Source organism: Delphinus delphis, chromosome 2 (genome assembly GCF_949987515.2).
Source record: "Delphinus delphis chromosome 2, mDelDel1.2, whole genome shotgun sequence".
NCBI lineage: Eukaryota > Metazoa > Chordata > Mammalia > Artiodactyla > Delphinidae > Delphinus > Delphinus delphis.
The window spans coordinates 25,745,178-25,760,580 of record NC_082684.1 but is presented as its reverse complement, the minus strand read 5'-3'; the positions used below and the strand labels follow the sequence as shown (position 1 = coordinate 25,760,580).

The 15,403-nt window shown below is 43.7% G+C and overlaps 1 protein-coding gene across 1 annotated transcript in view; it reads right to left on the bottom strand.

Annotated features, from left to right (window-relative positions):
• The window catches only part of SPTLC2 (serine palmitoyltransferase long chain base subunit 2), a 112,620-nt gene extending 101,233 nt beyond the window's left edge, over positions 1-11,387 (bottom strand). The window contains exon 1 of the mRNA XM_060004119.1: positions 11,151-11,387. Within this exon, the coding sequence (XP_059860102.1) occupies positions 11,151-11,279 (129 nt within the window). The 5' untranslated portion in view covers positions 11,280-11,387. The remainder of the gene's footprint in view (positions 1-11,150) is intronic.
• Positions 11,388-15,403: the final 4,016 nt, after the last annotated feature.

Genomic DNA, 15,403 nt, shown 5'->3' with positions numbered 1-15,403 from the left:
ACTGATTTGAAATGCCACCACCCTTATCTATCAAATTCCATATTCATAGTGTACTCTTTCTGGGTTTTCTATTCTGCTCCATTTATATACTATCTGATCAAAATCTACTGCCTAAATAACTGTAGTTTTATGGCAAGTCTTATTATCTAATAAAGATGACTACTCCCATCTAATTTTTCTTCAAAACTGCCTTGGCTCTTCTTGGCCCTTTGCTTTTGCACATGCATTTTAGAATCAATTTGTCAAGAAAGAATAAGAGAGAGGGAGGGAGAAAAACAGAAGAGAAAAACACTTGGAGGGTAGGATTTTAACTGGAACTGCATCGTCTTAAAGATCAATTTGAGGAAACTGACACTTGTAACACATTTTCACCTGTGAATTTTAGGAACCCAAGCTGACTCTGTGTAACATTATATTTTGAGATAGTGGTTTTATTCATTTAAAGATACGGTTTGGGGCTTCCCTGGTGGCACAGTGGTTGAGAGTCCGCCTGCCGATGCAGGGGACGCGGGTTCGTGCCCCGGTCCGGGAAGATCCCACATGCCGCGGAGCGGCTGGGCCCGTGAGCCATGGCCACTGAGACTGCGCGTCCGGAGCCTGTGCTCCGCAACGGGAGAGGCCACAACAGTGACAGGCCCACGTACCGCAAAAAAATAATAATAATAAATAAATAAATAAAATAAAAAATTTTTAAAAAGATACGGTTTGGATCACTTAAGTGGTGGTTCACTGCATTTTAGAAATCAGAAAAAAAATTTTAATCTTTAAACCTCCTTTATTTTACAAAACGATATTCTGATTTTATACACATGCGCGCGCACACACACACAAACACACACATCTTCTGAGTGAGCAATCTCATTTCTAGGCATTTATCCTAACAAAGAAACCCAAAAGTGTTAAGAGAAGTACAAAGGGCTCATATATCAGAAATACTGAGAAAAGTCTAAACATTATGCATGAGGATTGGTTAAATAAATTACGCTATGTATCTGTACTATAGAATTTATGCACCCTTTAAAAGAATGATGTTTGTGGGGGAGGGGCTATATAGGGGTAAGGAGAAAAAGAGTTATTATGGGATTACATGAAATCATGTGTGTGAAACTTTTTTCTTTTTTTGGCCATGCTGCACAGTTTGCAGGATCTTAGTTCCCACACCAAAAATTGAACCCGTGCCCTCAGCAGTGAAAGCACAGAGTCTTAGCCATTGGACTGCCAGGGAATTCCCCTGTGTGAAACTTTTGAAAATTGTAAAGCACTGTAGAATTTACAGAATCTTTCATTCAACTAAAAGAAAGAAAATACATTGTAGGGACTTCCCTGGTGGTCCAGTGGTTAAAAATCCGCCTTCAAGTGCAGGGGACGTGGGTTCGATCCCTGGTCGGGGAACTAAGATCCCACATGCCGCAGGGCAACTAAGCCCATGCCACAACTACTGAGCTTGCATGCTGCAACTAGAGAGCCCGCACACTCTGGAGCCGGTGCACCACAACTAGAGAGAAGCCTATGCCACAACAAAGGATCCCGCATGCTGCAACGAAGACCCCGTGTGCCGCAATGAAGACCCAACAAAGCCAAATAAATAGGTAAATAATGTTTTTAAAAATACATTGTAAAAAAATGATGTTTGTCTCTACTGACTGATGATAGATTATATTCATGATACTAAGAGAAAAAAACTGTAAAATAGATGTAGTACGATCTCTTTTATGTAAAATTGTAACCCACTCCCTCTCACATTTGTATATATACACACACACACACACACATATATAAATACATGGCAGGATATATATCCAAATGTTACAGTATTTATCTCCAGGTTATAGAATTTCAGGAGATAAAGCTGACCCTTGAACAATGCTGCAGTTAATCTCAGTATAATTCATAGTTGGCCCTCTGTATCCAAGGTTCCTCCACATCCACGGATTCAACCAACCACAGACTGTGCAGTACTGTAGTATTTACTACTGAATAATATCTGCATAAAAGTGAACTGGTGCAGTTCAGACCTGAGTTGTTCAAGGGTCAACTGAATTTATTTTCTTCATAATTTAAGAAATATTTCATATTTCTTCATTTATTTCATATTTCTTCATATTTTAATTTAATTTCTTAATTTATTTTCTTTAAACATTAACATATTTAATGTTCTGCAAGTATGGTATTTTTCCAACTCCTATATTTTCATATAAAATAGTATGTAAAGTATGTTGACTTTACAAGAGAAACACTACATCTGTTCATTTTAAATCTTATTGAAAGTATGCAAATTTTCAAGAAATACTTCTTTATAAAACGAAAAAATTTAGAACTTTCAAGTACATGAACGATTGTAAAGAGTGTAACACAGGTGCTAGTCTACTTAAGGGCAAACTCTCCCCACTGAAATTTTAAATCCCCACGAGAGAGGGTTGTTGGGTTCATTTTGGCATAGGTGCCTACTGCTGTGCCAGTCAGTTATGACCCAGGAAATCGGTCATATTGCACAGATGTGACCACCAGGGACCCACCCCTGGTATAAGGGAGTATTCCCAGAGAAGGGAGACTGATGCAAACTGGGTTGCCTTTCCAGTTCATGTCAACTACAAAGCCAGAGAGGAGGGCACGGTGTTACAGGCCTAGAACATGTTAGAAGTGGAACAGAGCTCAGAAAAAGACGTGGAATTTGTGGCAGAACTGCACTGGTACGCCAATCTCCTATTACATCCGTCTGTCATACCTTGATGCTTATCTAGAGATAGGGAAGTGCTACAGAGCTGTGAGTGGCAAGTGAAAATAATAACTCCTGTGCAGAACATCACTGCCCAGAGTGCACAGGATGACACTGACTGAAATCCTGCAATGCATATATACTTGGAGGTCTGCATTTTTGAGTTTTCAGTAGGAATATGGTAATGTCAAAATATAGGTTTTTTTCACAGCTGGCTTTGGAAGCACTCCTTAGTCCATTCCATACGAGATACTTACCCACAAAAATTCGGGAACTTATCCTGATTGCAAGAAAAAATGTGGACTCCCAACTTTTCAAAATTTGCCTGCCAAGAAAATGAAGACACTTCTGGAAATATATGTTCAGAGTGTGGCACAGCTTGTGTGATGGGCATGAAGCTCCAAACTATTTTCTCTAGTATGTGTGGTAGGCAGTAGTGAGAGGCTAGTACATTTCAGTAAAATTCCAAGAAAAGATCAGCCTCTATAATCAACTCTCAAGAGATGAAATCTACTGTCATCCCTAATATCTAATTTAAAATCCTCAAAAATCACCAGTAAGTTCTGAATTGCCAAATCCAGTGACATGATAGAGTAAGATAAAGAATACAACCCAGGCTCTATTAACTTCCTAACTGGGTCAGTTATTTAAATGATTTGGAATTCAGTCTTATTTGTAAAATGGAGATAATATTCACCTACCAAGGGCCCTGTGAAGATCAGATAGGTTAAAAGGCTGGGAGAGGCCCTGGCCACAGTAAATGATACCTATTACCATTATTATTCTTGGTTTCTGACCACCAAGATGTTGCTTACACTGCTTAAAGAAACACCCTCGGGCTTCCCTGGTGGCGTGGCGGTTAAGAATCTGCCTGCCAATGCAAGGGATACAGGTTTGAGCCCTGGTCTGGGAAGACCCCACATACCGCGGAGCTACTAAGCCTGTGAGCCACAACTACTGAGCCTGCGCTCTAGAGCCCCTGAGCCACAACTACTGAGCCTGTGTGCCACAACTACTGTGCACAGCAATGAAGGCCCAACACAGCCAAAAATAAATAATAAATAAATAATTAAATACATAATTTCTCTTAAAAAAAAGAAACACCCTCCGTTTCCTTGGGCTTTCACACACCACTTGCCAACACTTCTGTTCTTTCTCAACCAACCTTCTGCAGCAGTGGTGTGTGTTTGTGCTTGCCTTCTCACAAGAACACTGATTCCCCAATATTACATCCTTAGTGCCTCCTCTTCTTGCTTAATGCCCTCTTCTATCTACTTTACCAATTCCCATGGCTTTAACTACCACCCATTCATTCCTTCAACTAAGATTTCCTGAGTTCCTATTACATACCAGGCACAATTCAAACAGTAAAACCTCAGATGTTTGCTGAAGGGGCTGACTTATTAGGCAGCAAGAGGCTTATTTAGAATAATTCAAAACCACCACATTTGACAGGTCAGTACTTCATCTGTACAGTAGTTTCTAAAGCTTTCCAAGTCATAAAAATTGTTGAATATTTTCCCCGACCTCAATATGTATTATTTGGAGTAAGGCTGGATCACAACCATAGTCTCAGTATAACTGCATATTTCACTGTACTTAGAAATTATCAGAAAGCTGGGACTTCCCTGGTGGTCCATTGGTTAAGAATCTGCCTTCCAATGCAGGGGATGCAGGTTCGATCCCTGGTCGGGGAACTAAGATCTCACACGCAGTGGGGCAACTAAACCCGCACACCGCAACTACTGAGCCTGCGCACCACAACTAGAGAGAAGCCCCTGCGCCGCCAACGAAGAGCCCTTGCGCAGCAATGAAAGATCCCGCGTGCTGCAACTAAGACCTGGTGTAGCCAAATAAATAAATAAATATTTCTAAAAATAATAATAATAAAAATAAATAAAAATGACCCACCACCACAGGGGTTATCTCAATCCTTTAGGGTCTTAGAGTATACATGTATTTTTTCTACAATCAGAAGCAAAAATTATTTTAAAACAAAAGGAAAAATTGCCACCTTAACCTTCATAATGGGTCTTGAAGGTAGTCTTAAAGACAACAAATGTTAAGCTAAATTTTCTGAGCTTAAATCAGTCAAGAGCAAAAGGCTTACTTGCTTAATGGGTTTAATGGGTCACAAATTACAAATTATATTATAGAAGCCTTCTTAGAAGCTATTCAGAAGGCAACTGGCTTTCAGAGGCCACAAACCATGTATTTAATCAAATAAGACACACCCACTCAGAATGCAAACACAGCCTCTACCCATCCTCTCAATTGCCTATTCTGCCAATAAACACTGCTTCTTTCTTTCAAAAATGGAATCTGGGGCTTCCCTGGTGGCGCAGTGGTTGAGAGTCCGCCTGCCGATGTAGGGGACGCGGGTTCGTGCCCCGGTCTGGGAGGATCCCACGTGCCGCGGAGCGGCTGGGCCCGTGAGCCATGGCCGCTGGGCCTGTGCGTCCGGAGCCTGTGCTCTGCAGCGGGAGAGGCCGCGACAGTGAGAGGCCCGCGTACCGCAAAAAAAAAAAAAAAAGAAAAAGAAAAATGGAATCTGATTGAATCTCAACCAATTAACTACTCGTTCAGAACACTATGAAGTTTCTGGGGCACCTAGTCCAACCTTAAAAAGTGGGCAAGTCTGCATTCCCTGAATATCCAAGTTCTAAAATACTATATTAAGAATACAGTGGTTTATATATTAAACACGGGTCTCATTTCCCAAGAATTTTTATTAAAGAGAATTCTTGAGTACCTCAAATGACTCTGGAATCTTTCACATCCAACTAGTAAGACTTGAAATGTTCTTCCCCTTGGAACAAAAAGCATTTGAAACAAAAATCTAGTCCCACGAGTTGTAAACAGTTAACAGCATTATTTTTGCAAAGCTTTGAGGTCTTTGGATGTCTCATCAGGCCCTGAAAAACTTGAACAGGTATACTGGCCATTCTAGTTACTCCTCCAGTTCCTCTGTCATAACTAACTTCTCCTTTTCCCAGGTAATGTTTCCTCTCAGTGGAAACAAAAGCCTAGTCGCTACTTAGTAAACCACCGCTCATTAGTTATTCATTTGCCTTCTTCTAAGTATAAGAAGCAAAACCAGCACTTTGTTCTTTCTACTTTTCTTATCATTTAAATAAGAACATAACTTGTACCCCAATTCCTCCTTAAGAATCTTATTTATTCTGGCAGCTAGAAGGCTATCATTCTTCTAATATCTCATTAAAACTATTCCTAAAGGGAAGAATCTTAGGTCCAAACTCTCTCCAAGGCAGATAATTTTTTTCTTCCATATTTGTTAGCTAATTAAGGAAGGTTAAATGTGTGAACAAATCTCAAAAGTTCTTTAAAGAAATGGAAGACCAAAAGAAAGTAATGTTAACAAGGGGCTTTAAACGTAGAAACCAACTGTATTATATTTCAGGTGCAACCAAAATATGCCATTTATTTAATCAAATGTTAAATCCACAGTAATAAACTCTTGGTAATTAAGATCACTGAATACTCCAAATCGCTGCTGAGAAAATTTCCTGCAAAGCCTCTAGAGGTCTTTAAAAATAGGATAGAATCATCTATCAAGATTAGCTTTAATAAAGTCCTACAAATAGAAAAGGGAATGAATTACATAAACCCCTAAAGGTTCCTTCTAGCTCTAATTCTGCCAAAGCTTCCAATTCTCTTTCTGTTTCCTTAATACTAATTGCCACCTGTTACCTCAAGAAAGGCTGACCCGCTTCTCTCACTCCTCTGAATGGCAGGGAGGAAAAACTACCATTTCTCTTCCTTGTGAAAACTCTATCTACCGTCATCATTAAAAAACAGTAATGTCTACACCCATAAGGATGGCTACCGTAAAGAAAAAACCTAATTCTCCTGCGATGTCTCTCCTTTACTCTCACACTACCTTGCCACTAACACTTCTGACCAGATGTTTGGGAGGTGGGGGGTACACACCACTAAGCAATACTGTGACATCAGCTGGGCGTCCTACATTGTTTTTTCCTTTTTTTAAAAATTGAAGTATATAGTTAATTTACAACGTGGTGTTAGTTTCAAGTGTAGGTGTCCTACAATTTAACTTACTTCTATCGCTATCTACCTGGAGATAGCGGCAGATCCCACAGGTAAGGGCTCAGTCCCACAAGACTGCCTCCACCTCAACTTCAGATGCCAATCTCAAGTCCAGGTTGTCACCTGTGCTTCTGACCAACCAGAGGTTCCTGGGACTCTCTCTTCGTAGAGCAGCTCACAGAACTCAGAAAAATTGTTTACTTACTGTTTACCAGTTTATTATAAAGGATCCAGATGAACACTTGGATGGAAGAGATATGTAGGGCAGGGAAAGTGGGGAGGGTCACAGAGCTTCCAGCTGTGCCACTCTCCCAGCATCTCCACGTTGTCAGCAGCCCAGAAGCTCTCTAAACCCAGTACTTTGGGGACTTTTATGGAGGCTTCATCATGCAGGCATGATTGATCATTAACTCCATTTCCAGCCTCTCTCCCCTCTCTGGAGAACTGGGAGGTGGGGCTGAGAAATCCAAGCTTCTATTCATGGCTTGGTCTTTCTGGTGACCCCATCCAGGAGCCCACCAAGAGTCAGCTCATTAGAACTGAAGATGTTTCTATTGTCTAAGAAATGTCAAGGGATGTAGGAGCTCTGTGTCAGAAACTGGAGGCCAAAGACGAAACATTAGGACAAAAGATGCTCCTAGTGCTCTTATCACTTAGGAAACTACACAGGCTTTAGGAGCTCTATGCCAGCAGCAGAGGAAGTTATATACATATATTTTTTGTCCCTATAATCTCACAGCTACTGTCAAAAAAAAAAAAAAGAAAAGAACAATTGTTGGTGAGACTGTAGAGAAACTGCAACCCTTGTGCACTACTGATAGAAATGTAAAATGGTACAGCCACTGTGTAAACAGTACGGTGTTACCTCAAAAAATTAAAAATACAATTACCACATGATCGAGCAGTTCCACTGCTAGGTATATACCCAAAAGAATTCATGGTCTAAGAGATATTTGTACATCCATGTTGATAGTGTCATTATTCACAACAACTGAAACAGGGAAGCAACCTAAGTGTACACTGACACATGAATGGCTAAGCAAAATGTGGTATATACATACAATGGAATATTATTCAGCCTTAAAAAGGAGGTAAATTCTGATACATGCTACAACATGCATGACCCATGAGGATGTTATGCTAAAGGAAATAAAGTCAGTCACAAAAAGACAAGTACTTTTACTTATATGAGGTACTTACGGTAGTCAAATTCCTAGAGACAGAAAGCAGAATGGTAGTTGCCAGGGACTGGGAGGAGGGGAGAATGCAGAGATACTGTTTAACGGGTACAGAGTTTCAGTTTTACACGATGAAAAGAGTTATGGAGATGGATGGTATTGATGGCTGCACAACATTATGAATGTATTTAATTCCACTGAATTGTACACTTAAAAATGGTTAAGATGGGGCTTCCCTGGTGGCGCAGTGGTTGAGAGTCCGCCTGACGATGCAGGGGACGCGGGTTCGTGCCCCGGTCCGGGAGGATCCCACATGCCGCGGAGCGGCTGGGCCCGTGAGCCATGGCCGCTGAGCCTGCCCGTCCAGAGCCTGTGCTCCGCGGCGGGAGGGGCCCCAGCAGTGAGAGGCCCGCGTACCGCAAAAAAAAAAAAAAGAAAGAAAAAAAAATGGTTAAGATGGTAAATTTTATGTTATGTGTATTTTACCACACACACACACACAAAATTTGGAAAAAAAAAAAAACCAGAAAACAAAACCAAACAGTAATGTCTGATTGTTTCATAACATCCTTTCTACCACAGGAGCTATTTACTCAAACTCTAAACCCAAATCCAACAAAGAGGCAAGCATATAGACTCCTGAGAAAGTAGAGGGATCTTAGAAGTTTCTAACTTCTCTTCTGTTCGTTAAAAGGCAAATGGTGGTATATGTGAGGAAATGAACTTATATCCTGGGTTTAAAAACCCTGTTACAGGGCTTCCCTGGTGGCACAGTGGTTAAGAATCTGCCTGCCAGTGCAGGGGACATGGGTCCAGGAAGATCCCACATGCCACAGAGCAACTAAGCCCATGTGCCACAACTACTGAGCCTGCGCTCTAGAGCCCGCAAGCCACAACTACTGAAGCCCGCCCGCCTAGAGCCGGTGCTCCACAACAAGAGAAGCCACGGCAATAAGAAGCCCGCGCACGGTAACAAAGAGTAGCCCCTGCTCGCCACAACTAAAGAAGTCTTGTGTGCAGCAACCAAGACCCAACGCAGCCAAAAATAAATAAGTTTATTAAGAAAAAACAAAACAAAACCCTGTTACACTGTATTTTAGAAAAGGCAAGACACACGCCTGTGCACTTGACATCTTATGTGCATTTTTACGGCATAATTGGCAATATTTCCCCCAGAAACTGGGGAAAAATACACAGGGCTTGGAGCACTAGCACATCACTTTAATCGAAACAAAAACAACTTTAAAAAATATTTTAAAGATACTCTTGCTCTTATGAAGTTTCTTTTGCTTAAGGAAAAAGAAATGGGGGGAAAAAAACACCCCACAGACAATAGTCCTCTTATAGTGTAAAAGCTACATACCTAAAGTCTTTGTTTTAAAAAGACTCCCGAGAAATTGTTTTCTAGAAGGGATACTGCACCCCTAAACATTCTTTAGGGCATTCCACCAGACCATTCTTCCAAATGCCACCGTTGTGGCTTGAGTGAATTTTTTCACTAAAATATATTAGAAAAAGTCAGGCAGATTTTCCAGTTATACAGATTTTTAAATTTCATGCTAGCAACTTGATATTTCTTCATCTTATCAGTCAGCAATCTCTGAAGAAATGTCATGCCCACCAATGCTAAACTGTTCAGGATTATGGGAGGGAGAAATCTGATTTACTACTAACTCAGAACATAAGTGTGTTAAATGAAAAGAGCACTTAAACACAAAGCACCTCTATCGTGTGGACACCTTGCTCTTGATTTCCTTCTCCCTCTTAAAAATCATAACGCACTCATTGGCCTGCAATGTATTTTCTAACTCCCACCATGAGGTTTCCCTTTTACAATTTATACAACCATTTTGTCTTATTAGCCATGTACACTGCTGGGAAAACAACTTCTTCCATGGCTTACAATGAGCTGATTCTTATCACTTCCTGTCTCACACAATTATTTCTTCAAAAATGAAAACAAATTTTTTGAATCTGTATATTATGTTGCCTTACACCTTACAACTTCAGGGGAGGTCAAGTCTCTTCTATGTATTTCCCCCCAACTCTTGTGGTCTTAATATCTCAACCTGACCCGGAGAAATGCTTTACTTTCTGTTTCACACCAAACAGTAACAGGCCTGTCTCTCCTATCTACTGACCGAGGGAGAAGGCTGCCAGATATTTATGGTAATGCCAAATTACAACAGTCACATTTCCTGCCGTGGGGAACGGACTATTTGTGAAAAAAAAAAAAAAAGGATTTCCTTAATTTCTTAAAGAGATTTATAAGTACCAAAGTCAACTGCAGACGTCTCAACACTCTCTTCCACCAACACTGACCTTGCATCTTTTTAACCAGCTCATCGTTAAAAAGACATTTCAGCATAATAACTGTCAGTCCAGAGAACGTGAAGCTTGATGATAATTACTGCCTTGAATTCAGAACTTTTCAAAACATTTCGGAACTGCCTGGACTGGGTTGGTGATTCAGCCTTGGTGAATTAGTACAGACTCATCACATGTCACCACCAGGCTAAACCATCCCCTTGTGAGATAGCACTCTTGCTCAAGGGGTCAGCAGGACCACCTAACTCAACCTGGAGCCCGAGATGGGGGTCTCACCTCGGGCCAAGACCGTAACGCTTTTTAGGCTCTGGACCGGGTTCACTGCCAGACTTGTGGTCCAAGGCCTTACTTGTAGACGGGGGTAGGTACGTGGTAGGAAAAGACTGGGTGTTTCCGCCTGGTACCACCTCCTAACTTGCTTTGCCTCCTGAGGATCCTAAATGTGGTTTTCCCTGGAGGGCTTCAGAGCTCTAGGAGGAAGCAACCACCCGAAGGCCACAGGAGGGAGGCTCGGGGGAATCCTCCTGGGGTCCGAGGGGGCACTCCCTGCCTCTCCTGGAGGGCAGACCCCACTTCTGGCGGGATCGGGTAGAGGAAGTAGAGCCCAACCTCCGGGGAGAGGTGAGGAAGACCTCAGGCACGGAGAGACTGGGGAGCCCCAGCGCCGCCCTTGAGCCTTCCGGCCCGGGGCAGGCCCAGTCAGTGCCCGGACACTGCCACCAACACACCTGAGCCGCGCCCGGCCCCGCGGACAGTCACCGCGACCCCGCCCGGCCCCGCCGCCTCTCCGCAAGGGCGCCAGCCCGCGGGGTCCCGGCCCACCGCCCCCAGCCCGGCCCGGCCGCCTGGTCCCACAGTACCTGGCCGGCAGCGGCGGCGGCAGTAGCGGCGCTGATCCTCACGTACCCGTTGCGCACCTCCCCGTTCGCCACGCAGTCGTTCGCCCGCACCGGGCGACGGCAGCAGCACCCTCCGGGCTCCGTCCGCATCGTCCCGGCAGCACTAGGCGCAAGGCAGGATCCGTAAGCGGCGGCCGAGGCGGCAGCGGCTCCAAGTCCCCCTCCGCACCCCTCCAACCTCCCCGAAACCGGAAATGGCTGCACGCCGCCGCCAATTCCCTGCCGGGCCGTCACATGGGGGCGGGACCCACTCCCCCACGAAGCAGCGGATCGCCGTAGGCTGGGCCCGGGAGCTGGAGACCAGGCGGGGCGCGCAGGAGTGTCGTGAGCCTGAGGACTGCTGACCAATCTGGAGGAGGAGGAGGCGGACCCCAGGCTCCTACCTGTCCAATGACGGGATGGAATAAAACGGCCCGCGGGTGTCAAGGGGGTTTTCTGAAGCGACCTTTGGACCTGGGACCAGGTCTCTAGAGCGGGTTCCCTCTTCTGGACAGGTGGCACCCTCTCTACCCTTGCCTCCCGGGAAGTTGTCGGGTTTGAATCCCAGCCCTTAATTTAATTAGATAATTCTTCTGTGGGTTTTTATAGTAAGCCTTTTTCGACATTCCTTCACCATTCTTCAATATGCATCATACATTAACACATTTTAAGTAATGATTCGGGTGTCTCTTTGCCCTTCACATCTGTCCCTATCAGGGTTTTCTGTACAACTTCCTTTTAAGAACACTTCCTTGAAAAACAAGAAACCTGGTTGTTCCAGCTCTGACAGTAACCAGAATCTAAACCTTGAGTGTTTAACCACTTTAGGAGCCAAATTCTTTAAAATGGAGTTAATACTTCCTGCTTCATAGACTCATTGCAAGAATTACATTAATAAGCCATTTTGCACCTATCACAATACCTGGCTCCTATTAGGAGCATAATGTATACATATTATTTTTCATCTCTTTAGCTCTATATTCCCATAGTTATTAGAAAGAGAAGAAATGGATTTACATTGTAGCAAGAAACTTTTGGTTACCCATAAAGAATTTAGTGTCGGGGCTTCCCTGGTGGCGCAGTGGTTGAGAGTCCGCCTGCCGATGCAGGGGACACGGGTTCGTGCCCCGGTCCGGGAGGATCCTACATGCCGCGGCGCGGCTGGGCCCATGAGCCATGGCCGCTGAGCCTGCGCGTCCGGAGCCTGTGCTCCGCCAACGGGAGAGGCCACAACAGTGAGAGGCCCGCGTACAGAAAAAAAAAAAAGAATTTAGTGTCATGTTTAAGAGTATGGACTCTGGAGTCAGTCTGGGTTTGAATACTGGCTGTGCCACCTAGAGGGGTGGGATAGGGAGGGTGGGAGGGAGACCCAAGAGGGAGGAGATACGGGGAGGTATGTATATGTATAGCTGATTCGCTTTGTTATAAAGCAGAAACTGACACTATTGTAAAGCAATTATACTCCAATAAAAATGTTTAAATAAATAAATAAACAACAATAAAAGGCTGACCAAAGGCTGGAATGATTAGGCAACAGGAGTTCTGATGCGGAAGGCTGGTTGACAGTGACAAGTCTAGACTTTCTATACAGGAAGTTCTCAGGGCAGGAATCTGGTTGGAAGCACGGGTAACGGATTTAACTGGGGCTTAGACAGTGAGCTGAATGAAGCTAGGGAAGGCCTGGGAGGAAGATGTGGAATGAGCTTGCTCTTGAAGGATGAGCAGTATTTGGAGAGATGGAAATGAGAAGGAAGGGGTGGGTGATCCTGGGAGAGGGAACCTTTGGAAGCTTAGGTATAGAGGCTGGAAACAGCAATGCCTTACTGGAGAGTGAGAGTTAAGGAGCCTGGCTAGATTAAGGAATCCTGCTAGGCAATCCCTCCCTCCAGAGGGTAGGACACCAGGGCCTTGTCTTGTTCTGCCACTTACTCACCATGTGTGGTCTTGTACAAGTTATGCAACATCAACCTTGGCTTCCTCACGCATCTTACGAAGTTAATACCTGTACTACTTACCTCACAAAGTTTTTGTGAACATGAATGATATAATACATAAATGATCTGATGATCTTGCACACCATTGCTAAATCACAAAAGGGATGCCTCAGAAGGCAGTAGGAAACACCCCAGACTCCATGTACACAGGAAAACAACTCCTTCCAGAGGCATAAGCTGCCTTATCATCATTTTACTGAGTTCATGTGCAAAGTTCTGTGCAAGGCACCAGGCTTACAATTCTTCTCTTCCTCCAAGATTGCTCAAACCTCTTCAGCTGTGAAACCTTTCTTGAACTCCAACCTCTAGGCAAAATCAGTCACTTTCTTCTCTGTGAACCTTATACACACCTGTGTAGGCATATGTCACATTGCTTTGGGATTCTTTATTTTGAGAGTGAGGTCACACAATGATTAGAAGCAAGAGCTCTGTAGTCAGACAGGATTGGAGCCCCACCTCCAGCACTTAGAAGCTTTGTGATTTTGGCAAAGCTGCCTAACCTCTTTGTGACTCAGTTCCTTCATCTGTAAATTGGGACATATCTCATAGAATTATGAGAATTAAATAAGAAAAGCATTTAGTACCAGGGCCTGTCACATAATATTCAATAAGTGCTGGCGATGATTAATTCATTAGAATAAATGAACTACTTGTTAAATGAATGAATGATTGAAGACATTAATACCCCAACTAGACAGAGAGTAGGCTCCGTGAATTCAGGGGATTGTCTAATTCCTCTTGGTGTTCTCAGCACCTACCATAGTGCCTGAAACATAGTAAGTGCCCAATAAATGTTTTCTTGTTTTTTTTTTTTGCAGTGTGCAGGCCTCTCACTGTTGCGGCCTCTCCCGCTGCGGAGCACAGGCTCCGGACGCGCAGGCTCAGCGGCCATGGCTCACGGGCCCAGCCGCTCCGCGGCATGTGGGATCTTCCCGGACCGGGGCATGAACCTGTGTCCCCTGCATCGGTAGGCGGACTCTCAACCACTGCGCCAGCAGGGAAGTCCCCAATAAATGTTTGATCAGTGAATAAATGGATGAATGAATGAAAATCCGGCCCTGCCTCCAAGGAGCCTTCTATCACATGGAGACTGTGAATTGAATTAAGGTTGTTTTGATTGCAGATAAGCCAGTATTAGAAAACTTAATCAAGAAAGTTATATTTTATACACTACCAAATGTAAAATAGATAGCTAGTGGGAAGCAGCCGCATAGCACAGGGAGATCAGCTCAGTGCTTTGTGACCACCTAGAGGGGTGAGATAGGGAGGGTGGGAGGGAGATGCAAGAGGGAGGAGATATGGGGATATATGTATATGTATAGCTGATTCACTTTGTTTTAAACCAGAAACTAACACACCATTGTAAAGCAATTATATTCCAATAAAGATGTTTTAAAAAAAAAAAAGAGAGAGTTATATATATTTATTGGCACTCTCCTCAAGATAGGTAAGTGTTGGGACCCAGAAAAGAATCCCAAACCTCAGCAACAGAAAATTATAGACCTTCCCCTAGAACCAGCTCACTTCTGAGGCTTAGCAGTCAGCCACCTACAGCTTTCACATTCCCTAGGTAAAGCTTATAAATTCCCAGGAAACAGAAATTTGATTGGCCCAGTTTAAGGTGAGATATCTAATGTTTGACCAATCAATGATGGTCAAAGCCCAAGGTCAAGCTGCTGGAGGTGAGGAATCAGTTACAGAAAAGGAGGATTCAATGTGGAGAAGGAAGGAACAACCCTATCATTGCCCACTACAAGGAATGGAATGGAAAGGACAAATAACAATTGCTTGGAATCAGTATTAAAGGAGGAGGCTTCCAGTATAGTATTTTTTTTAAAGGGCCATGCAGGACTGCAGCCTAGGAAGAGAAATAAAGTGAGAGAAACTATACAGCCGGAGGAGCAGCTGGCCTGCGCTGTCAAATAGGGGTCTTGGTTGCATGCAGCACAAGTTAATGCTGCCTGACTTGCACAGATGGGAATTCACTGGAAGGTTATTAGCAGCTCAGAGACCTGGCTAAAGGCTGGGGGGCCAGGCTTAGAAAAACTCAGGAGTGAGCGGAGATCCAGAGGGCTAGGCAGCAAGGACCTTAGCGAGGGTTTGTGGCAGAAACTGGTGAGCGCACCACCATCAAAATAAATGAGCTCTAACCAGCCCTTCCATCCTTGAGTCACTTGCCCAAGAGTCAGTCATGGGAGAGAGTATCTGATTGGCTGACTTTAGGTCACATTGGTCCATGGG